Source organism: Helicoverpa zea, chromosome 4 (assembly GCF_022581195.2).
Source record: "Helicoverpa zea isolate HzStark_Cry1AcR chromosome 4, ilHelZeax1.1, whole genome shotgun sequence".
In the NCBI taxonomy this organism is placed as follows: domain Eukaryota; kingdom Metazoa; phylum Arthropoda; class Insecta; order Lepidoptera; family Noctuidae; genus Helicoverpa; species Helicoverpa zea.
The window spans coordinates 2,589,334-2,616,647 of record NC_061455.1 but is presented as its reverse complement, the minus strand read 5'-3'; the positions used below and the strand labels follow the sequence as shown (position 1 = coordinate 2,616,647).

The 27,314-nt window shown below is 36.2% G+C and overlaps 1 protein-coding gene across 6 annotated transcripts in view; it reads left to right on the top strand.

Moving 5' to 3' along the window:
- LOC124629504 (CUGBP Elav-like family member 1) overlaps positions 1-27,314 on the top strand; it is a 292,193-nt gene that overhangs the window by 209,382 nt on the left and 55,497 nt on the right. For all 6 annotated transcript variants that reach the window (XM_047162894.1, XM_047162896.1, XM_047162895.1 and 3 more), the window contains one exon: positions 493-541. In XM_047162894.1, coding sequence (XP_047018850.1) covers positions 493-541 — 49 coding nt within the window. The remainder of the gene's footprint in view (positions 1-492; positions 542-27,314) is intronic.

Here is a 27,314-nt window from a genome sequence, read left to right as displayed (position 1 = left end):
ATAAAAAAATACTGGAAAGAGAAATGATTTTGATCGAGTTTAGTAGTCTGGGTAAAGTGGACTTTCTGCAACTATATTTATTGTTAACAGTGTGCAAAGCCGAATTAATGTCGTCGGCCAATATGCTGTTAATCATTCTAACGGGGTTAACATTGTTTGTGCTCTATCGCCGATGCATTGACACCCAACAATTCCATATGATTTTATATGTTTATGTTTAAAATTGTGGAAGATGACAGTTTTTGCTGTAGGAGATATGATTTCAGTATTATGGGAGATTCATTAATTTGACGATGGTTTTAAACGAAACATTCTTTGTCACACCTATCAAAATCTTTCATAGAGATTAACGAAAGTTGACATGTTGCAAATATAAAATGCTTAGGTAAATAAAGGGTACGCACGCACCTTTGAGTCCTTTAAGTCCTTCCATTACTTCGTTGATTAATTTAACTTTCTGAATACTAATGTTTTGTTTCTCTTGTCCAACAGATGCACCACCCTATTCAGATGAAGCCGGCTGACAGTGAAAACAGAAATGGTAAGTCATTTTGAACCTTAACGATAGGAGCATACAGTTTAATTTCATTTGCAGGTTAAATTAATCATTTTTCAAAACGTTCAAAATATTTTGCAAAATAATAATAACAGACTTCCGAAAAAAATCTGAAAAGTTGACTCAAATTTTTAAATAATTTTACTCACAATACCAACCTCAACTCTCAAAGTAAATTAAAAAGTGTGCTAAAAAAGAAGTCTGCAAAATATTATATTACCAGTGTAAACCTTAACTATAATATTTTATAATAGAACGTTAGGAAACGACCTTCGAGCTAAGATAATAGATTGTGCATCCATCCTATGTTTATGATAGATTAGGTGTTTAGACAAGGTCACTTCGAAGTCAGACATAAAACAAACATACAAACCTATACGGACAAACAATCCCACTAGAATCGTGCATTGTGCAGTTTTCCGGTTCATCAATTAATAACTTAGATACAAAAAAAAATACGCTTCTTATCTATTATTTTTTAAGTTGACTTAACTAAACCAACTTACGGTGAGTTGCAAACTGTAACGATAACCCAACCATTTTCGGCGATTTGACCAATGGGTGACAATTTCATGGTCATCGTTATAGTTTAATGGTGCAACTCATCCTTAGCTAACTGAATTATAATTTTAATTCATTTATTTTAAAGAGTTAACTTGGAAGACATATTATGTAATATCATCGTCGTTCTGTTCTTATCCCAATTTGATTTGGAGTCCGCGCAGCATTTTTTCTTTTTCCATAATCTTCTATCTGCCGTCATCTCAAGTAACATTCTTTATAACTAGAGACATGTTTATTATTAGAAAAAAATGTTTTACAGCTACCTTGGTAACAAAAAAAAACGAAGTGTTAACAATCCTAGACCTTCTATAACCGTCAAGTACATAGTGTTGACTTTGGTGTTTCGCTAAACATCGATAAGGCTAGTCTCAAGGACTGCATACGGAACGTATGACAAATTGATTCAACAGTTGCACACCTACTTGCGTTAGGGCTGGGTCACACTGCACGATGATACGAAAGTTATCTTGTAATATTTTGAAAACATATTTGTTTATTTTGTTTACTAACATTTGGGGAATGAGGATCAAGATACTCGTTATTTTTTTTATATAAAATTCTAAACCCTTTCTATATACTCCTTTGATACTTAATACTCTTGAGTCTTGACAATATTTAAAAGAACAATATTATTATTTTACAACATAATATGAAGCTCATACCTTCTAGTAGATATTTTATTTTTTCTTAAATCTTTTTATTTATTTAAAAAAACAACAAACACAGCACGATTTGTTCGAAACTTAAAACATGATTGCTCAACTAAACATACGACAATATGTCAACATACATTTCACTGGAAGACAAACGCACTATAGAGTTACACTTGATATGTGTGAAAGAGACACGAGACGTGCGTGCTCTGTCACCGCTTATCCTCGTCACGTGATGTTACCACAGATTATACAGGAGATTGCTTTACCCGCAACGGTAAACTTGACAGCTTTTGGTAATAGTTTAGTAAAAGATGTTCAGTAAGCGTGGTACATAATTATCTTTAGGTATCTGCAAACTGGTAAATAGCTGATAAAAGTGAAAAAAAATACTTTGACACGATAGCTAAAGTACCAGATTTTTTGTTAACCCGCTCTTTTTAGCCGCGCCATGTAATTTCATAAGTATTTAAAAAAAAATACACAATATTTAAAAATAAAACATTTCCTATCAGGTCGAACCCAAATAAAATTAACAAGATATTACAAAATTATACTTTAAAAATAACATTAAAAACTTAGAAAAAAACTTTTTCATTTTTTTTATAATCTACCGATGGCGATAATGTATCTTCGCCTTAACAATTTTACTGCACAGCAACATGTGAGTTCGATACATTGTGATATTACTTGCCTACATATTTATGCGTATTGCCTATCAATGTATATGATTGTATGTTTATGTGTATAGCATTCTGTTTGACATTACTGACTGACTTGCGCATAAACAAATCGCAGATCGGTCTTTTATTAGGCACTGCGATACCTTTTATTCAATATTTCATTGTTTCTAGGACATTGTGGTGATTTATTGTATTGTGGTGACAAAATTGACATCATCCTCCGAGCCTTTTCCCAACTATGTTGGGGTCGGCTTCCAGTCTAACCGGATTCAGCTGAGTACCAGTGCTTTACAAGAAGCGACTGCCTATCTGACCTCCTCAACCCAGTTACCCAGGCAACCCGATACCCCTTGATTAGACTGGTGTCAGACTTACTGGCTTCTGACTACCCGTAACGACTGTCAAGGATGTTCAATGACAGCCGGGACCTACAGTTTAACGTGCCATCCGAAACACAGTCATTTGGTGTCTAAGCTATACTTAGAAAGTACATACAAACTTAGAAAACTTGCATTGGTACTTGCCTGACTTGGAATCGAACCCGCGCCCTCATACTCGAGAGGTTGGTTCTTTGCCCACTAGGCCACCACGACTTTTTCAACAAAATTGACAAAATTGACGATAAAAAAAACCTGTAGACTCATACACATCATCCTCCGAGCCTTTTCCCAATCATGTTGGGGTCGGCTTCCAGTCTAACCGGATTCAGCTGAGTACCAGTGCTTTACAAGAAGCGACTGCCTATCTGACCTCCTCAACCCAGTTACCCGGGCAACCCGATACCCCTGGCTAGACTGGTGTCAGACTTACTGGCTTCTGACTACCCGTAACGACTGCCAAGGATGTTCAATGACAGCCGGGACCTACAGTTTAACGTGCCATCCGAAACACAGCCAATGATGTTTAAGATATACTTAGAAAGTACATACAAACTTAGAAAAGTTGCATTGGTACTAGCCTGACCTGGGATCGAACCCGCGCCCTCATACTTGAGAGGTTGGTCCTTTACCCACTAGGCCACCACGACTGTAGAATCATACACATATGTGAAATTTCTAGTTATCCAGATTTTATGCCTATATTGACTATTTGAAAATTATCATCATTGAGAAAGCTCATCATCATCTCCCGAGCCTTTTTACCAACTATGTTGGGGGCGGCTTCCAGTCTAACCGGATGGAGTTGAGAAGGTACCTGTGCTTTAAAAGTAGCGACTGTCCTATCATGAGAAAGCCCAACTTTGCAAAAACTATAAAAATATGACAGTCATACACTCTCATAAATTATAAAGGTCAAATTGTAATATTCCACTAATAAAATCCACTCGGTATGGACAGCAACAAAATGTTTACAGCTTCATAAAAAACTTCACACATAAATCTTAAGTCCAACAATAAATATCAAATGAAACGCGAGTAAAACGAAATGAAGCGGCTAGTATGAGAACAATAGTTTGTAGTTTCTATTTATATAATCGTATCTACGAATAGATATGCGTGCTTATCGTCATCATCTGCCTAGCGTTTCCCCAACTATGTTGGGGTCGCCTTCCAGTCTAACCGCCAGTTGAGTGTTTTACAAGGAGCGACAGCCTATCTGACCTCTTCAACCCAGTTACCCGGGCAACCCAATCCAGTAGGGCAAACCTGGTTTTCACACTTTCTGGCTTCTGACTACCCATAACGACTGCCAAAGAAATTCAAATGAGAGCCGGAACCCACCAGTTTATCGTGCCTTCCGAAACTCTGAAGATCTCGTTATGGCAAGATGGTCACCCATCCACGGACTGAACGCGCTAAGCGTTGCTTAACTTTATGATCGATCCATACGGCTTTGACTTTGCCACGAGCTCTCGCATAGATTTGCGTGCTATACTTTAGTCGTGCGATCAAGAGGCGTGCGCGCATCGATGCAGTTTCTCAAACAAATTGAGTAAATAAGGAAAAACTGAGTACAGCCTTGAATATTACTTACTTAGGTACTTATTGCGGTGCTAGGTTATTGTTTTATAGTCGAATGAGTGGCTTCATATTAATTTATTTAATAGAGTTCATTATTTTATTAAATTATTATTCATTTTTAAGTTATGCCTGTTATAACTTATAAAGAAATAGAAGTATAACCACCAGAAATAGAGACCACGATAATTATGTTTACTGCTATTTATAGACAAAACTATTCTATTTACAGACAATAGATAAAAACAAGTATTACAAAATCTTACATTTTTGTTATCAAATTAGACAGTGCTGTGGTTTTAAAACCCAAATGATGATTCAGATTTTATTGAACATACACTCTACCCTTTTCCTAACTATGAGTCAGCAAGCCTAATCTATACGAACATAAACCTCTTTAGTCATATCTATGGGCACTTTAAAATACGGAACACGTATTTAGCATTTCTTAAAGTAATGCGTGACAGTTTTTAAAGTCCCCACCTTCTTCTGTAACGGTAAAGGAAAATATCATCAGGAAACTTGGACATCAAAAGGCTGGATAAGCCAACCCGCCTTGAGCAAACGCGGTGATAAATAGCCATGCGTTTCTGTACAAATAAACAATTATAAGAATAATTGTTTCAAACTAATTCTAATAAGAAGAGTCTGTCTCCTAGAGAAGTACCGCCAGATATTACTAGCACTCTGCCCAATGCTTGGTTACGGTTGCATCTCTCCATCTATCGGTGAAAAGCCCATCTAAGTTGGGTCTCCTTCGGTTCATCTTTGGGTTTCCATCACCAAGGCAATAGGATATTCGTGTGTCATCTGTAAATAATCTCGCATATGTCTTTTTTTTTTTGTCGTAATCCCCTCCACTTAGGGTACATTTCCATGGGTCGACACCAATCGCAGTCGCGCGTCTCTGCTACCTCACACCTCGGGAACAAAACCAAACATTCTCATACTCTGAGTATCGTGGCGTCTACCGAACCTTTAATCGCGTGTGATTTGTTTTTCGGGCCCATTATGTAATCAGCTGATCGGGTGTGTTTATAGTAAAACTATAAACACGTATTTCTTCTTTGTTTTGTTCTATTTTTAGTTAGGACTTTGTATTTGTTTTTTGTGTGAGCTGTATAAATATAGAATTTGTATAACTGCTAATGGAGTTCTTTAGTTAATTGCTGTGGTTGAACCGGTTTAGTTTAATAGATGTCAGAATAGCTGCATAGTTGTCTATATTTCATCTACATAGTATGTGAAAGAAAAACTCTTCCTCCTGTATAGACGTAGTTAGGCACTTTAGGACGTGAAAATAGGTTCATGGAAAACGCTGGTGTGTTTGTTGCCTTATATTTAGGCGCCTATTGTGCAATAGCTTGCAATCTATTTACCTACAATATGTGTTGACCACCTGACAAAATAAACTTGACTCATATATAGCGTTTGAGCTGCATATAATTTGTAACCGCTCATAATACGTATTGATTTATAAAATTATTTTGAAATTATGGCTATTGTTGTAAGTATATTAATTTTATTATAATAGTAATGTTTGGTATATTAGTATTTCAATTGGTTTTTCTTTGTATGAAAATGATTTGTGTAATGTATACGTAGATACCTAATATCGTTAACGAATCGCTTAATTTGAATACTGATTCACTAATGGATTACATTATTGCATTTATGTACATTTCTGTCTTTGAACTGTATAACACCAAGGGCATTGACATCAATTTTCAGTGTTAACACTGTTGTCCCAATAAATCGCGCGATTATTATTCGCGTAGGTGTCTTTACGACTCTACAATGTTAACTTGGAACACAATAGATGCGATGCAATTGAAATCCGTATGACGCGCCAGGACGGAGCTCATTAGCCACCGAGGGACGAGGGGGGGGTGGGGGTCTAGGTGACACAACACCACGAGGAATGAGTGATCGTCCGTCAGAGCCGGCGCCCGCGCACCTCCGATAGTGTTCGCGTTTAGTTGTGTGTCGGCCGCGGTTGAATGCAGACGTGAGCGCGGCATGTGATGTGAATGTGTTGTGTAGTGCTAAGGATGCGCGGCGAGGCGGGCGGCGCACGCGGCAAGGCGGGGGCTCGGACCAGCGGCACCAACTATCCGCCCATCAGCGCCGCCTACTGGCTACCGCCGTCGAACCCAACCCCCTACCACGTACCAGGTTCGGTTCTAACCCCCCATTCATTACGTACACGTGCATTGTAGTGTTGTTAGCCTGTTGTCGGCCAAGTCATATGCCTTTATGCTCCGATGGATCATCCTTGACACAAAGTGTATGAATGACTGACGCTGCTATCTTAACCACTGAAGTTTTTGTACGTCGTCTGCAATTTTTTTCCTCTTTTGAAACGGAAAGCGTGTCTGGCATTGACCGATATGCCGCCTGAAAAACAATACGTCTCCGCTGACGTAAGATATTATAACTCCGTGGAAATTAAGTGACATTTGTATTTTTTTAATTTTCTTTATTTTCGTCTCGTTCCGAGAAAATTGGAATGGACGGTTAATAATTAGTTTTGTTTAACATTTGAAACTCTTTTCTTGTTGTAATTTAATTTTAATTAAAATTAATGTTTTCGAAAATTGTAATGACTTCTCGTTATCGAGTTTCTGGTTTTCGTTTAGTGTTTAGTTAAATATTTGAGTTGAGCGCTTGAAATATTTGAAATTGATTGGGAATTCCGCAAAACGTAATCGGCTTGTTAATTACCTCTAGTGGGAAACTATAACAATACCTGTGTCGCAACACTATTTACGATATTGGCGCGAACTGAAGAACAATGTTTTAGTAAAGTTTTGCACAAATTCTTGGAATACTGTTCGTTTGTTGGAATACTAATCGAACGTCTCAAGGCCTGTCTTCGGAATTAATCTTGAGATATTATCGAAATAAAACAAAGCATTTTACGGTTTACTACACTTCTTACTTTTAATGTTTTACATAACTTATTAGAGTTAAACAATAACTTAGCAATATTGTAGACTTTCCTTGTCTCTAATGTATGTCAGTCGTGCCTTTGAGCGTTCTTGTAGATTGTAATATAATGCAATGGAATATTCATGCATTCGATGTTACACCTGTTATAGAACATTTACATTATGTAAGAGATCAGATTTATGACTGTAATAAAATCAGTGATGAGATTTTCCAACCTGGGAATCGAACCTGGGGAATACACGCATACACTTCAACTTTAAGGTACTACTAGAGCTTTCTAATTTCGTGCACCTAATAAAGCATCTCTTTCTATGTATCGATCTATTATCTTTTATATACCTACAGCACTCAGTGATGCAATCCGTCAAATAAAATACGCAATAATACTTTCAAATAAATGACTATTAGTCAAGTACATAGGATAAAATTAAATAGGTATTTCATTAGAATTCAAAGACTCTAGGAATCTAATTAAGATCTTATTAAAGACTTTGATATGTCTGTAGACAGTAATGATGAATAATACTGTTTATTTAATATACATTATTATAGGTAATATACGTTATTATAATACCTACAGGAGTAACTTCTGTTGTACTTAAATAGTTATTTTATCTAAAGGAAAATTCAGCTCCATCCTTAACTAAATGTTTGGCATATACGGTAAAAGCTAGCCTAGAAACGAACTTGAAATATAAACCACTCTACTATTTTTTATTCCTTATTTTTTGACTAAATTGCCTAATGGCGAAGTACTTGTCAAGACAAATAGGTTTAAAAAAAACCTGCAAAGTCTGCGACTCGTTAGTGATCACTAATTTCAGCTACATAGGTATTCGTACATCATAAATGACATTAATCGTAAGAAGTCACTCAGTAAGCAAAGTAAGCTCTTAACAAAAAATCGTCTTTAATCCAAAAATTGCTACTATACTAATATCGTCTATGTAGTTGAATCTCGTAACATTAGTCTAATCTAAACGCAACACAAATCACACATTAACACTATTGTTAACCAAAGCTCGGCCGCTGAAATAAACATGTTTTGTTTCCTTTTGCATTATCCTCTTAGGAACATCAGTTGAGCGACGGCCATTAATTACTCGCTGTCAAATGTAACGGTTATATTTAACTCTAATGTTGCCAACTGGTTCAAAACTTTTCCCCTTAAAATAATTGTCAAATCCTACATTTTCACCATCGCCATGTATTCAAAAGTGTATTTTTCTTAATTTAGTTGATACTCGTAACTTTTTCCATAAATATAGAGGTAGTCATTTTAACCGATAAAGATGGGAACATTAAACGCCCCAAAACAGCCTTATAGGGTGGTTTGACACAGTTATAAGGTGGTTTTAGAGCGCCTTCTGTACCCTAAAGTCGGGGATAGACTATCCCAGTTGGCATCACTATTGAACTCTCAGTCTAGAAGTGTGGGTGATTGAGATGCAGTTGATAGATCTATGAGCCGTATCAACGATGACAGAGAGCGTAGTGCATGAAATGTCATTAACATGTATTTTGATCACGTCTAGACTGCAGTGTAATCTTTGTATATCTATGGATAATTCTAGGAATCTTGGAGGATGAAATTAGGACAGACTGTGATTAATATAGGCGAATAAGTCTATAATGCTCACCTGCAGGTAAAATTGGATGTAGGTATGGGATTGGATTGTTTCCTCCCTATGTTTTCCTTCTAATGATAAGAGAAAAGGTGAAGGTTACAAACAATTGCGGAGTAGAATTGCTTGTCATAGTGTGATTAGCGTTTGAATGGTCACATAGACCGTAGACATACACAGACCATAGGAAAGTTACATAGTTCATCAATGATCGAATTTCAAAGTAAAGAAATATAAGTAGTATAGTAAAATCTCTCAAAATTGGACATTGAAAATCAATCTATAGAATTTAGAACGCATTACTCACCCGAAACAATAGTCTAACAACTACTCAATTTATACATTCCTAGACACACTATCATCAATACTAAACAGACCTTCGAATTTATAATTGGATTCAAACAATTCACAAAGTCTGGAAAACCAAAATTCAATTATAGTTCGGCCATTCAGAGAATGCGTTCCTGACACGTCGCGATTGAACTGACGACGTAACTTTGCAATGGCGTTGCAGTTACGATAAAAATATTTTTGCTGGTTGTTTACCGTTTTAACAATTGAGGAGCATTAAAACAACATTATTATATCAATAATCAATGAATGTAGTTACGTCGTCAGTTCAATCGCGACGTGTCAGGAACGCATTCTCTGAATGGCCGAACTATACTTATTCTGATCAGAAATGCTTCGTTGATTGAACAGGTCAAACGTAATACGATGAGTTTGGTCGTGTTTTATTGAATTCTTTCGTCAAATCGCTTCGCGGGTGAATGAGTGAGTGAGTGATTGAACGACGAATGAGTGAATATTGAGGATTAGGTTTTCATTGTTGAACGCATGAAATGTTCTTTTTGGTGGCAGGGGAGGGCAAAATTGTTAAGGTAGAAAAATTGACAAGCTCAATCAACATTGGATTACAGCTTCTTTTGATCAACTCGATAGTAAGTATTCTCTAAGGAGATATCAATCAGCTTTCCCTGCTTTCGATAAAAAATCTAGATTCAAAGTGTATATGAGTATGAATAAATTACTAGCTTCCTCTAGTCGTATCACACCCGTATCGTGGGAACTAATCCACCGGATTTAAAGGAGTTTATAACTGCATCAATAAATGACCTATCTATACAAAGACTAACCCATACAATGTCACAAAAATAATTAGGTAGGTACCTTTAAACCTTAACGCTGCTGAATATCCTTTCTTTATTCCCTAGAAGTTCAGCGGGATGATTTCCCAAAAGCAAAAATAAAACCTCATTCCCAACGAAAATGTTTTCTCCTGGCAAACTCCGAACAACAGTTGAATATCGATAATTAATTTGAATTGCTAATTGATCTTTCAACTGTGACGTCACTTGCATTATTTGGCATGCAGTCTTCGCTCGTTCCGAATCGACGGCGATCCGTAATCAATGAATTCGATTACACAATCGTTACATTACATGTACTTACCTACTGAAATACATTACATGTACTTATCTACTGAAATACGTAGGTGCTTTTCAATACTGTGTACGTTACAATAATGTTAGTACATGATATAGCTTCGTAATATGAGTAGCCAAGAATTGTTTTGTCGTCATCATCAACTTCCTAACCTTTGACAAGCAATATTGCGGTGAATTTCATATTTCTGTTAATTCCAATTTAATTTTCAAGTTTTCTGCTATCTCACGATAGCAATTGCAAATGGACTGTTGGGTACCAACTGCTTTCAAGCAGCACAAAGTTCCATATCAAGTAATCTAGTCATATTCTCTTAGCTAGTAATCTTGCAAGTTTTTCGAAGACTGTTACTCAATACATTCTAATCTCAGCAGAAGAGTACCTTTGTTTGAACGCTTAATTTCAGTGTTCGATAGCCCATTTGTTGCGAAACGCTATAGGCTACATTTTATTTGGTTGCGCAGGGAAATTCCCATAGAAGGCAGGTAAAACCGCTGGCCTAAACTAGACCAAGTCAAAGAAGGAAGTACATTGCCCTATATTGAAACAATGAAACCCTTGTTACTACAACATATCAATCACAATGACATCTTGCTCACCAAAAGATGAGCATCAGCCGTCAACAGCACACTTCCAAAACAATGACGGGTGCATCAACATTGGATAAATAAACTTTGTATGACAATCGCATTCCATTGCTGCATGTTTGTATGAAAGCCGTCTGTCGCACTAAATAAAAAATAAACAATGGACAGCGAAAGAATCTTTGCGACTGTGTAAACATTGTGACTTGTAATGATTGAAGCATTTTATTGATAGTAGGTTAGTCATGCTAGTGTGTCAATATGATACTAATTTTCAACACTAATAATGTAGAATCATTTTTTGTTTGTACCTTAAAGGTTCCGAAACTATTAAACAGATTTAAATAAAATTGTTTACAATATCCGACTAATAGTTTCAGTAAATGATATTATAATCGGAACTTCAATATAAAACGAATAAAATATTTAATTAATGACTTCCCATGTAGCGGTTGATACAAAATGTTGATGTTATATATAATATATAATATTTTATATATAATATTATAATATGTAATATAATATTATAATATATAATATGTTATATATAATACATTATATACGTTAATTAACGTAGTCATTATTTCGGACCGCATTGAAAGTAATGTAGGCTTGGGTATGTAACACCGGTAATTCGCTAATTGAGTAATGGACGTAACTGCTAATTAATTAAAAATGTATTATTCTGTTTTATAATAGGTATTTTAAATAAATGTATTTACTTTTTATTGGAAATTAAATTAATTTAATGAATTTAATAGTTGAACCTTTTATAAATACCTACTGTTGCGAATGGTTCTCTCTAGTGACCCTGACCTACGACACAAATCGTAGGTCATGGATTTCGATACGAAACAGTCTTTGAAATTATTATCTCTTTTGATTAAATATTCATAAAATGCATGAATAATTTAAGATGACATATACCCTTGCCAAGAAAGCTAAGACAAAATATTTATGATTTTAAGACATTTGTTAACGTTCTCCGTACGACAAATCTGTCAATTTACATTGCGAATTTTAGGATCCAACTTCAGTGGAATATAGGACAACCATTTTATTATAAGATATGTATGTATTGAAAAATTATAGAGGGTTTTATAAGCTAGATAATCCTCACATACAGGTGATGAAAAATTGCAGCAATTGCAAGCTTTTTCACAACACAAAACTTCACTGTAGTTCTAAGCAACTAAAGAACACGCCAAAAAACATATGGTCTTACCACAAAAACTTTTAAACGTCAGTTTAAGACTTGTCTAAAAAAATGTCAAATTATGACGTTGACATATGGTTCATTTTGCAGCCAAATTTTTTTTAGACAAGTGTAAAACAGGGGTTAAAGTTTTTGTAGTAAGGCCTATAATGTCCTAACCAATTTGTACGCAACTCCCAAACGTGAACTATACAAGGGAACAGAGGCAGTTTCCATTGTTAGGCGATAAATTAGAAATCTCGCCGAGCTCTGGAATCGTTACAATTAGTCCTCGCTTCTAGTTTAGCAGTCATGGCACAGATTAAAGAGAATAGATGCATCACAGAGCGCTGCCGATTAAATACGACTGGTTAGGGCTGGCTGTTAGAGAGAATTTTTGACAGGTTTTATTAAATTAATTTTGAGTACCGGGTGTTATTTGTGGCAATCTAGTTTACCTAATTTTATAGTCTACGTTCAGCCATACATTCATAATTATTAAAAACAAAGCTTAAAAATATTAAAAAATACTTTGACGTCTTCAGTTTATCCGATAATTTATAATCATCGTTTGTTAATCTGCTTTCATGTATGTGAGATTATTAATTTTGGCTCAAAGATAATTATTTTTTTGCCAAAAATTGCTCTTAAGGTTCGAGTAACGCTCGTATACTTTGACACTTTTTCTTTCACTTTTATCTTAAATACTCTAATTGCAAAAACTAAAATAATACCAATATAATAATACTTCGTTGTTTATTCGTATGTTGAAGGGTTTTTCATTCAGTACTCATTTGTTTTGTTAGCCATTACCCGTTAACTGCCTATAAACGGCTCATGAACATAGCTTTCAGTGAATGGCGTCATAACCGCATTTTAAGTACTTTACTAGGTCATTAGTCATTAATGTTTTTATAGTGATTGTGGTGTAATAATATACCTACATGGCATAAGTACAATATATCGTGTAATGATATCGTCGTATAACAAGCTGTACCGTTATAGGTATCTATTTGAAAAACTTATTATAATTTTATTGGCTTATGTACTTTAATTTTTATATTGAATAAATTGATAATAAAAAGTATCGACTCTGAGCATTGACAACCCTAATCCCAAACATTCCGCCGGCTAACGCGACACATCGCACCAATTCGACGTTTTACCGTGGTTAAGCTGTTACGTTTACACGGCTCGCTTAGTACGCACGATACACTCGCGTGTCGCTTCACAGCCGTCAATGTATGCGAAACTTAAACATGTTGTACTAACACGAAGAATCGATAGCAAAACGATGTTGGCATTCGGAATTATTACCCGAAGCTTTACAACGAATTCGGGGATTAACGTGCGAAAAATGCAATTTTTGTTGAATGCTAAACGATTTGGGTTTTAATCACCTTTTTTAATGGAGTGGTGAAGTCCAACTGTACGAGTTACGGGAATGTTAAACTGTTGGTGATGGTGAACTATGTGATATAACTTCGCGATTTTTATTACTTTACAATTTACTCTATACAATTTTGGATAAAATTCTTTTGAACAGAAAAAAATAAATTTTTTGCATCCAAAATTTTCCAACTTTTTAACTAAATCTAAAACTACATATTTTTCAAGTACAAGAACAATCTAGAGAATCTGCATGTTTTTATCTGAATTGTATAACTGCATACCAATCATAACACTCATGATGTTATTTATAAATTAAAAGCTACCTATTCTTAAGTTCATCATTCTTCTTAAATTCAATGACTCCAAAAGTGACTAATGGATTTATTTCCGACTTTACATCAACGCGGTCAAGGTTGACATTTATTTCTCAGTGGCATCGTATTGCACTTCACTAGAAGTTAAGGAACTTAATTTGTTATTGATACTTTCTTTCATCACTATAAAGTGAATAATTAAGATACACATCTTAAACTTTTCAACAACGGTCTTACTCACATGTAGGTTTCTAAAGTGCTCTACAAACGCTTACATTAGCTATAGATTGTTCATAAGAGTAAGCGTCTTAGAATACATTAATTAATTGAATTGAATATTGGGTAGGTTTTAGTTGGTAATAAGGGGTCAGGAGTCGACCCCTCCATGTAAGAGGATAGACTCAATGATGATTCCCAACTCCCAAAAACCCCAATACTTCCAAGAGGTCATAATGGTGAATAATTTTATTTTAATATTTTCCCATAGTCACTTATCAACAGTCATCTATAGGGTGGTCTATACGACACGAAAACTTAACGCGTTAGTCACAAGCCATGTTTGAACAATGGATCCATGTCGCAACGTTTGTTTTAGTGCTTGTGTGTGTGTGTGTGTGTGAACATTATCAGTACCTGCATGTGCATACACTTGACGGTTAAATTATTATACCTTATTGTACTTACCGCTTGTAGACTCACGTTGGTAGTTTTTGTGTATGACGGTTTTTTTGGTGGTGTCCTAGAATTGCAATTTTGAGTCATGCAAAACGAGGTAATATAGAATGCAGCAGGAGAATCTTTGAATAGATATCCAACTGGCCATAGAAAAAATAAGATAACTACTCTTCATAAAACCTAGACTTTAAAATTGTCCTCAAAACTGCTAAAACGCAAATTGCAGGCACATACAATGAGGACAAAAGTCATCCAAATGTAATAACAATATTACGACCATTACGTCAATCAGTAACTTCGCACACCTTAAAATAGAATCACATAACACTTATATCAAGTGTCTTGGAGCGTCATCAAAAAAAAACAGTATGCAAACAGAATGCCATAACAGAGTGGCCATTGTAATCGTAACTTACAGTAGACGACACGTTAGCGTAACGACAGACGACACTTGAACAAACATGGAGTAGCTTTCTGATAATGTTGGGTGAGCTGCGCATAATTAATTTGAAAAAAATGTGGTGAAGGAAACCAGAATTGAAGTGAGTGATTTTGGGTTTGAATTAAGAGATTTGCTGCAAAACTAACGGGTTCTTTTTCATTTTCTTCCTGCCATGTTCCCAAGTTATTTCGGGTCAGAGCAATATGTTTTCCGCTTTCTTTCCTCTCTGTCAGATGTCATACTAACACTCACACATATCCTTCTTTATTATGACCCCTTTCAGGCAGGCAATCCATCTTTTCTTTGGCCCACCTCTGCCTATCCATCCATCCACATTTATACTTATCATAACTCACTCTCTGTAGGAAGCATTACAAGCCCCGGCTAAACCCTAAAATTTTAACTATCGCCTATAAAACTCGTTTAAGCTAGTAATCCGTTAAACGTCATGCTCATAACGAGGCGTACGCAACACTTGTTCAAACATGCGCATGCGTCGCCCGTCTGATAACGATCACTAGATTACCGACATTACTGAGAAACAAGGCGATGTGTGAACAACGGGACTACGGAGGCTCCGTGACAGTTTTTTAGATGACTTTCTAGTGAAATTATAAATAGGCTTTAGAAAAAAATATTATTTTGGAAGAAAGTTGATGTGTAATCTAGGTATATATGAATATTATTTTTGGTCGCAGAGATCGTTTATCATCTTTGGATAATCTAATTTATTAATTCCAAAAGGTTTATTTAACAACTATATACCAAAACAAGAATTTAGGTAGGTACATAGAAAGACATGCGTGGCAAATGATTCACTTCTCAACTTACACGTGACTAAAGAGCTCACAACAGTGATTGTTACTAAGAAATTAAAGCGCTTAATTAATTTATTTACAAAGCAAAGTTACACGACGATATAAATTAGCATTCACAGTACACAGCGACACAGGTGTCCTACCAGAATCGCAATTCAGAAACTTCACCGAATCCGGTCGCGTCAACCGTTCACTTCCCGTAACCGGAACAGTATCAAAAACTTGAAACGCCGCGGATACGACATACGATGTACGTGAGGACTGATTTGTGGTACACCGAACGCAAGCCGAATAAACGCCGAAGGTTCACGAAGTTGGTTGCAAATTATGGTGATATGATTTAATTGCGAAAGTTCACGGATCTGACTGTCGGATTTATACAAAGCTTTCAACAAACTTATAGTGTCGTTTTTGGGTATCAAGCAGAATCCTTAATGCAATAAATCGGTTTTAGTTCTTTGGATAGAACCCTAAATCGCCCATCATGCTTTTAAATAAGTTAACTTGATCACATACTTTCTTTAAAGTGACAGTATGACAATATCACTAAGAATACCCCAAGGAACTATCCTAGACCACACACAAAAAAATAATTCAGAAAACTGTAATTCGAACAAACTCCGTTCTGAATTAACACGCCACAACATGTATCACTGGCTTAATTGTACGAAATCCACTTGAAACCGTGATCTACGCCGTGACGTGTGTATTTCTAAACTTACTATAGTTCGGCTATTCAGAGAATGCGTTCCTGACACGTCGCGATTGAACTGACGACGTAACTTTGCAATGGCGTTGCAGTTACGATAAAAATATTTTTGCTGGTTGTTTACCGTTTTAACAATTGAGGAGCATTAAAACAACATTATTATATCAATAATCAATGAATGTTATTACGTCGTCAGTTCAATCGCGACGTGTCAGGAACGCATTCTCTGAATGGCCGAACTATAACGACCTTCTAAGCGTGGTCGGTTCAAACAGCCAAGTTTTAATTGAGTTGCAAAACAAAAGACGGGACGGATGCCACTGTCCTGCTCCCCCCTAACACCCCCTCTTGTAGTAAATGCGGATGTCTGTGACTTGGAGCTAGAGATTTACGATCCTAGAAACGTTGCCTGGATGCCTGTATGCAAGTGATATGTGTCTAATAAAAACTATGGGAAAGCGGAAGATAATTTTAATGTGCCCGAGGAATATATTAGTGTTAGGAAGTCTGTTGGCGGGTTGCTCTTTTTTGCTGACAGTGCAGTGAAAAATAAATAAGGCCTTGTTTGTAAAGTCTTAGAAACTCAAATGTGTGGTAAAGGGGTTGTTTTAATACAATTGGGGACGAGGTAGGTAATCTAGTCTAAATTGCACTATTGGATAGGCAATTTCTGTTAATAAATATTCATTACAGCAGTTTAGATTATGAACATGATGTCATTCCCACGATTGGGCTTTCAGGATTGTAAGTGTTATTACCTCTTATGATAACGGACCGCAATCGACCTTCAGAAAGGGCAGGTTATCAGTTTAAACTACAAGGACCGTAGAACTATGAGTGTCGTTATTGAACATTTGATATGATTACTATTGTAGAATATAACATAGACATCATGATGTCTCAACAAAGTGTGGTTTCAATAATAACCGAAAAACTAAACTATGTTGCTGCATTGTGCAATTTCACACACAACGCGAGTTGTATAATATTTCTTCTCACGACATAATAACCTCTAAACGAGACGTACAAAAATAAAATCTTCGGAAATAGTAACAGCGTGTATTTTTTCGCTTGCAAATAAAACACGAATCGACACAGTTTCCTGGAAATAGCCCGCATGCATGCATCGTCACATACATGCATAAGCTTGCATGACTCAAACCCCTTTGCTACTTACAACTATATAGAATTTGACGTTTAGTATGAAATATTAGACTTTTATTTCTATGGCCATGCATATCGTGGCGTTTGACGGCTTGTAAACGCCAAGAAAATTATATGCGGCAACATTTTCTTAGAAAAATGCCTCATTGTATACCTGCTGTTTTTGCTTTGGCCATGATTCAATACACATTATCATCTATAGCAGGCATATTACCGGTTTTTAAACAAAATTTTTGTTCAAATAAGCTCTCGATATTCCGAGATTTTAAATTAGTATTCTCTTGGCAGACTTCATTAGAGAATACGGACTCACATGGACTGTTAATAGTCATTACCTAATAATCCAATGGTTCGTTTGCATTGATTGTGTGTCAACATGTACCTTTCGACCTTTCTATACATTGTAAGCAAACGTTGTGGACCAACCATTATTTGTATTTTAAGCTTGGTTTTGCACTGATGGACGAAATCTTGTCGGAATTCTGTTACTTCATTTATTTTTGCTATTATTTTAAGTGCATTGGACTGACTGAGCAGGAAAAGCAATTGAAAGTTAAAACTCCTCCCAAAAATTCAAAACTCTTTAGACCAAGACTCCAAAAAAAGAAACAAAATTGTTGCCAGCATTTTTTTCTTTCGCAACCATTTGGGCTTGACTGTAGCTGGCAGGGGTGCCTAGATCCCGGTACAAGGAACGATCTACAGATCATTATCAGCTGTGCTTCCGTTCCGACAGTTTACCTAAGAGCAAGAAGCGTGTACTTGGGTACGGGGCTAGGGAGAGATGAGAGCGGAGCGAAGCTATGTGTATAGTAAAGAATATAATGTAGAAAATATTGTTAGCCATATTTTATTTAAAAATAAGGTTTTCCGAATTGCTGTTACAGTAAAACTGGGAACAATAAAACCCTATGACGCAATAGATGATCTCTCAAACGTATGTTAAGTACATGGAACATGTCATAGTCATAGTATTTTATTGGCACAAGTCACAAACATTTTGAATATCGATGTCAGATCACCAAAAACACAAGGAATAGCCAGTACTCAGATATAGGCAGGTATCATAAGAGCAGTTAGCATATCAATATTAAATAAACCTTGTATTCCTTACATTTAATAGTTGACGATTCTTCAAAAATATACTTTAATACTCTTTCACCTCTTCTTAGCTATCTCAAACATCCTCAGCTCCCGGTAAGACCGTATCCCTACACTCAGCGCTGTGCCTTATCAGCCCACCTCTGTTGGCAAAGGCAACATGGCCTCCTCGCCAAGTAATTTAATATCGCCCGATATCATAGAACTTGAGTGTTTTGTAAACATTCCAGTGGTTACCGAGTGGGTCTCATCGACTGGATTGAATTCCTTTTGTATGTTTGATTAGATTATGTCTATTGTAATTTTGTTTTGTTATTATGTTCACTTAATTTTGTAGTGGGTTAATTTGAGTCAATGTCATCGGTTTGACAGATTTTACTTGAAGATGAACTAATTAACTATAACTCTCCTTCCCTTAACCTCATCTGATGTTCTCTTCAATACTTAAATTCTCTGTGTGACGTCAACTTACAAGTGACATTCTTTCCAGCCATATCGTCTTTCACACGTCGGTTGTCCCTTTCCTCCATCTATATTTACCAACTGCACTGTAAGCATAAATCGGAGTTAATGCAATTTGGAATGCAAACAATATTTCCCTTTTAAATTCCCATCAGTCTCGCCAAAATGACAAATGAAACCCAAAAAATTTCACCAACAATAATAATAAATGGAAAATCAGAGAATTCGCCAAATAATGTTATTGTGGTGTCCACACAAAACCGGACATGTAACCACTAAACACTACGGAGCATACAAAATAGCTTTTAAATTACGTCAGTGGTGCCACTGCAAACCGCGGAAAATATTTTAAAACAAGCTTACTTTATTGGGGTTGCCTGTGCTAAAAAAGCAACACCCATTTAGTCATGTGAACCTGAGCCACAATATGAGTCAAATTATGAGCAAAATTGTGCCTAAAATAAGTAACAATAACAGTGTATTCGTTGACCAATGCGAAGCTTTTTGTGCCTTTTGCAGGAAGATTCGTATAATTTCCTCTTAGATTGCAGCTATCAGTTCTAAATATGACATTTGCGGTTGCCATATTTTTATTTAAAACAAGATAATAAATGGCATAGAGGGAAATTGTATTGCGGTCCAAGTTTAAAATAGAACTTCAACAGTTTGGATTCCTTTTATTGACTCCTCGGAAAGGACATTCCGCAAAAGCCTGCAGAATGAAGTTAGATTCATCAGAATAGGACAAAGCTTGCATACGTATCCAGTATTCTACATAATATATAGTAAGGCTGTTAGAACGAAATGGATATACTTATATTATTCCAGTATTAGGTATATAGCTCATTTATCGAAGAAGGCTACATTTTATCCAGAAGCGCGAAGGAGTTCCAACCAAACGTGATTCCGATGCTGCTGTAACGATCGTCCTTGCAACAGACGCCACTAAATTCTCATACACATACGAGTTTCAGTAACAATCCGAAAGGGAACCGTCGAAACTATTTGTCGTTGAATCTGCATACTTACCGTTTACGGAAGAGTTTGCAATTGATGGCCCGTGCCGCGGGCGACTTCGACTTTGATAAGACATTGTTTGGCTACGCAAGCGGCGTTCGATCGTTCGGTATTTATTCGATTTTGGCATGCATTTTTATTTAGCACGGAACTGTATTGTACGGAATGAAATAGTAGTAGGAAGGTTACGTAAATATGAGTGTTCTTCGCTTTAAATTGTATGCTGCATACGTTGTTATAGTTTGAATGGTGTATGGAGTAACGTTTAGAGCGGAAAATTTACGAAAAAATTACCCATATGTAGATCTGATTCTAAAGCCACATAGTCCAGTTTCAAACTTACTTGCCTACATACAAATAAGCACCATCCTTCTATAGTTACATTGCCACCGGCGTTTTTACAAATATTTACGACTCCGATACAATACCTAGGGGTATTTTTGGGGCGAAGTGTACCATACCTCGGGCAATATGGACACAACCAAAGTCAGGTGATGCGTGATAGCTTGACGGTGTTCCCTACGTTTGTCAGAGCCCCGAAATTGCCGTTTAATAAAATATTTTAGTGTTTATTCGAATTCGTTTTGGTCCGTTTCGCCCCACACAAATGTTGGTTTAATTTTTTCTGGTGACGTTGCTTTTTCCGTGGTACATTTCCAGTATTTGTATGTGAAACGGTGCAGTGTTTGCGTAGGCAATTTCGCGAAAGTCAAACATTTTAAATGTAGTTCAGTTTTTTTGTCACTTATATAATTACTTTATTGGTGCAATCGTTTGACAATATTCGTGTTGGTGAATCACAAGACCACAAAGGCAATTTCAATGCTAGTTAGAAACAATTTAAAATTCTTATCTATTGAATTGTAATGTGGTCGCGTCAAACCGACCTGTACCTAATAAACGGCTGGCCCGTTTTAGATGTGATAATTGCTTAGCGCTAACACCAAAAGACCGCGGTATCGAACAAGTGCTAATAAATACGACACGTATGTATCCTGTGTGTCTTGTACATTATGTGTTTATCCATGTTTGAGTACGTAATAATACGGAGTTGTCTATGTCATGTATATTGTACCTACAGGCTACATGTTAGGAGTTGACGTAGGATGTTACCTGCTTATTAGGCGTAGATAAACTGTAGGCAGGCTGTGAGGGTTGCTTGAAGGATGGATTGTCCAAAAGAGCGACAATGACACAGATAGCTTGCTTTGGGGATTCTTTGAAAATAAGTAGTTAAATAACTTCAACTTCCTAGCTGTCATTAAACATGCCTTCCGAAACACGAAGATACTCTTCATTAAAACATGGTCACCCATCTTCTAACTGACCTCTTACTTACTACCTATTTAGCCACGAGCTCCTTTCGTAGCTAACTATGATAGATAGATCTTCAACAGTCTGTTACTAGGCCGCAGTTAGTTCAAGGACAGTTAAGACTTTAACAAAGCATAGATCTCGAGAACTCCGGATTGCTTTTCTTTAGACTATAATATACAAAGGTAAATATCTTCTAGTAGGTATATAACGAGGCAGCGATATTTCGTCAAGCCTAGTAGAAGCCAACACAGCAAGACTATGCTATTTTATACGAACACATAAAGTTAATACGTAAACGTTATATGTATGTGTATGTATAAGTTATTTTATTATGTAAACACAGAAGATCCTCCTTGGCACGGTTGCTTTGTCCTAGCTTTATATTAAAAGGACAAATATTCTACAAGTCACGCTCAGTTGGCAAATATTGTCCGTCTTCTTGAATGTTCTGACAAATTGTGGGGTTTGACCAGTTTCCCTTTAGTATTTTGAAGCTCCCTTTATATCTTACTACGTAATGCCTGCAATTTCACCCTTGGAATAGTAACTTTAAGCAGCATTACTGTAACTTTTTTATTACTTATATGTATACCATAGCTGTGTCCTGGGGTTTTATCCACATCTCGAAGTCCCATCTTCTCCTGTCTACCATCTATGTCGGCGATAAATTTCATCCAAATCCGTTGAGTCATTTTTGTGTGTAGGTAGTACAGTGTTACAAATCACGTTCGCATTTATTATACTCCTAAGGATTCTTCGGCTAATCTCAACTTTTCACCAACACGATTAAAAAAATAAACACTATTTCCTAAAGCTGATAGGTATAGGATTTAACCACAGTTACGTGTCGCGTTGTCTTTCAATTTAAGTTGACCCACATGCAGGCGACGGTTGCAGACAATCGATTATCCAGCAGTTGCATCTATGCACGCGATCGTTCGATTCTCAATTGTATACCGATTAACGATTATCGATATCTAGTTGTTTAGAATTTATTTTGTTGTAGCTGTTTTATCGCGTAACAAAGAGTATGAATGTTTAAGGATGGAGAGGCAGAGGTAGACCGGGGAAAAGATGGATTGATTGCCTGAAAGAGGACATGAAGCAGAAGGGAGTGGTTGTTAGCATGACGTCTGACAGAGAGGAATGGGAAATGGGAATAACAATACCTTGGGTGGCTGTAGTAATGAGATTTAATATATTCAGATACTCGTGCTTCCCACGCAAGACGCAGCCATAGTTGTCCATCCATTCATAAAAGACAACGTTTCGCAATACACTAAATATGCATGAATATAACATTGAGTCATGCAAGATAAATTTACTATTATTTTAATACTAGCTTTTGCCAGTGGCTTCACCCTCATCCCGTGGGGTCTTATGCACGAACCCGGATAATATATAAAATAAATAATGTCGGGACACCTTTTCACACACGGTTGGTTAGCCCCATGGTAAGTTATTAATTAACTTGTGTTATGGGTGCTAACACAACTGATAAAGTACATATAGCTACATATATACATATTTATAAATACATATTGTAACACCCAGACCACGACCAACAAGCATGCTCATCACACAAAATGTCGATCGAACCGGGAATCGAACCCGGGACCTCAGATTCGGCAGTCCGGCTTGGTGACCTTTGCGCCACAGAGGTCGTCAAAAGAATAAAAAGTAGCCTATAGCATTTCTCGATAGATGGGTTATCTGATACTGAAAGGATTTTTCAAATCGGACCATTAGTTCCTGAGATTAGCGCTGCTCGATAAATTGGTTAACTCTTCAAAGATTGTTTTGAAATCGGAGCAGTAGTTCCCGAGATTAACGCGTTCAAGCAAACAAACTCTTCAGCTTTATAATATTAGTATAGATTTTCTCGAGAAAATCTTCGAGCGTTTGACATTTTCGGGTCATTTGCTAAGCCCGACCGAGACTCCAAGTGTCTATGAGTTAGACGTCATCGTACATCAATTCTTTCAGTTGAGCTATTAATTTACCGAAGCGTAACGATAATAAAATTTATTGCTTTATAAATAGAACACAAAATCGCTTGTAGCGGCTTAGCAGGTGGTTTCGGTCGCGGCTTTTATGTGAATAGGAATACATAAATGAAAATATTTTTTATATAAATAGTACGAATTTTAGTACACTTCTGAATGGTATTTCACGATTAGCTTAAAGTCGTAAAATTGAAGATAGACTAGTAGAAATAAAAAGTTGTTATTAGAATTTGTTGTTTGCAAAGTATTCCTTTAGGTCAAACAGTGTTTGAGAACTACAATTTAAGAAATTCTATTATTTCAACTGACAATAATATTGACTTTAGCTATTGTATTTAGGTAGGTACAGGATTCCGTACTTAAATATTTGGAGATTATACAGCCAACTAAAACCTCATTTGCAATAAAAAAATAGGTAAGTATTTGAATTTCGAACACTACAGCACTAACAGCACCGTCTGCTTGCAAAACGCACCTGTATTTCAGTCCTATACCTACCTGTAATTCTAAATTGCACCTAATTATCAAACACGACAGTTCATAATTGTTTAACATTAAGTCGTTGACATTTAAATGTACGAGTAGACGATTCCACTACAATAGCGTAGTCGATTTAGATTAGTTACAACTAAATGGTACTCTTTGTCGTGAGCGCGGATATTTTAAGAACCGATTAGTCTGAAACGGCTAATCTTAAGCTAATACTGAGGTAAGGAGTAAGAATTATTGTGGTTATTTATGAGTTGGCTTGTATTTCTTGAAGTTGTATTTGCCACACACAACTCTCAGCGTTTTAAGTCGCCTGTACGTACAATTACTCTTTTTTGATGGTACAAAGTCGTAATATTTTAATAAATAACATAGGTATGTGTACCTAGAATGATCTTTCCAGTTTCACTCTTTCATATAACATTTCTATTTTTGAGATAAAATTACCCGACTGTTGAAAACCGGGCCCCGTAAAAGTCTAAACCAATTTCCCAAAAAATATTGCCTAAAACAGCATTAAAAGTTACCATACACATTTTAGCCTTTGATTATATATATGTCTAGATGGAGTGTCACCATACAATCCCAACAAAGAAGCAGAGACAAAATTGTTATGCATGTGTGCGTGTAGGTGTCATTTTACACTGCGCGTTGACGTAAATAATGATACCAGCTTCTACGATTCTCCCATAAATAATGAAAAAAAAATAGACTAATTAAATAAGTTTGTATACATAGTGTTATTCGGTTTAACTGTAACTTTATAGAAAATTGAACCTTGTTTGGCACTGCTCCTTTTGTAAGTCTTCGGCGCCCTATCTTGTCGACAGTACTCATGTCCTTGCTGCGGAAGTGATCGGAACACACTACGGTATTTTTTGTTGGTGTCCACATCCCATCTCCGCGGCTTTTTTTAATGCGGTCTATCCACTGACTCTTAACAATAGGATTACTTGGAATTCTTGAAAAAAAATGATGTTACGTTGATGACCATAATTTACTAATCAAATAATAGTAGATAATATTTTGGAGAATCAGAAAATGTCTATCCGAGCAATAAAAATAGAAATTATACCTACCTATTATTTTTTTGCGCAATGCTTAAAAAATATCCTTTATACATAACATAAGCACGTGAAGTTGGGAAAATGAAAAACAGAAACTGGCAACACTGATACAATATGGCGTGATTTATAGTAAACATAATTACAAAAAACAAATATTTATTTTCTGGGTCAGTTACCGATGATAGGTGATGTTATTGGCACTTTTTAGCCTTCCTTTATAATTCCGGCAGACTTTAATTGCACATATCGTCATTTTATCTCTGTTATTTGTATTTTAGTTAGCGCGCGTAATACGTTTTGACAGTTAAGCGGCACGATCTGTTCTGATTGACAGGAAAGCTCCTGTCGATGAGCAGTTCATCGACATTTTTTTCCACGCTTGCGCGCACTCGACGCTACATCTAGACATATATATAATCAAAGATTTTAGCATATAATTCCAAACCAATGTGACGTAAGTGTATGGAGACGAGGCAGAAAAATAGCAAATCGATTGTCAAGCAACACGCCGCTGATAGCCAGGGCCCCGATTCTCCTAAGTTAATAATGTCAAAATCGAATAGAAATCGAATCGCAATATGATCGTAATAGCAGTTTTAACCATATCGGGCATTCTGCTACTAATAAAAGACCAATCGTATTCGATTGACATTTGATTGGTGTGCGATTGGTCTGCTATTTTGATGATTTTGGTCTATACGGTAGTTTGCTGTACAATCATTTTGCAATCGTAAATCATTTGCAGACAAAATGATTCATTATTGAATGACAGAAAAGGATAAAAAGGCTTATTTCAAAGAAAAAATAGCGGAATGCCACATACGCTTCAATCGTAATCGAGTCAGGATTGGATCTCAGTCGAATCGAGTCGAACGTCAATCGAAGGTCGCTTAAGTAAAATTAGGAGAATCGGGCCCCTGGTGGCACGGCACTGCAGTTGTGATGGTTGAGAGCTTTATGCAATAGGCATTGAGGACGTGAAGCTGAAATTATATAAGAGCTTCGTAAAATAGTGCTTAGAAACAGAGAGTTGCAAATGATTGGTTGGTAGCCCTGCTGTAGCCTGTAGAAGACTTTTTGTAGGACAGATAATAGGGTAAATTTTTCGGACTAGAATTTTTTAACCAATGTGCGTTGCACTATTTTTCTCAGCAGGCAGGCAGCTATATGGGTAGCACCGTACTTGAGTAACCATCACTAAAATAAAAAGTCAATGCAATAATAGCGCTTTTACACTAGTGGATATTGTCGCGCGTATGTACCTTCTTTCGGTTTTTAATACGTAGCAATTGCAATGTTCGGCTACGCTTATGCATTATAATTCGTTCGGCACAACTTTGTCAGTGGCGTCACATGCCTAGGGTCGTTAATATTATAAATAAGCAGACAATATCAAGCAAAACCATATTCATGGTCACACAAACAATATACCAACGTTTGTCCTTACCAGCAACTGCGCGTGTGGTCTCCAGTCATTACAACGATAAGTGAACCGCGATAAAATATATTATTATTACATTACATTGATTAGTCACACCTAGATAAATCTACGTGTATTTGCATTGAGCTGTGACATAATAGTATTTTGTTTACATATTTTATATGCCAACTCTGTACTGTTGTTGGATTTCCTAGTAACAAGAATGGGTGTGGAAGGACTCTATTGCTAATACTTATCTTCAAATGTTATTGAAGTGATTTTGTATTAGCTTTATAACGTAACAGGTGAGTTTAACCGCGTCCTGTAAGAAGTATTCCGTGCACATGAATAAAAATTAGCCTTCCTAAATAAAATAGCTATTCAATACTAAAAAAATGATTCCTTTCAATAGTCTGTAAACTTAGTAAAGCACATTTTTGAACATTCATAGGATAATAAAAATCTTCATGTGTTTTTATAAAATTACCGAGCGGAAAATATGTCCAAATTACCAACATATTACCAGAATATATCTAATTTATTACTAGGTAATGTACGCTTTTTGACTACGGTAATTTTATGCTAGAATTTATTTCGAACGTACAGTCGCCGACAGAAGTGAGCAAAGGCAAAATTTAATTAAGAATTTTTATTTTGCATGTACACGGTTTTAATATACGCATAATTTACGTGTAATATTCCACG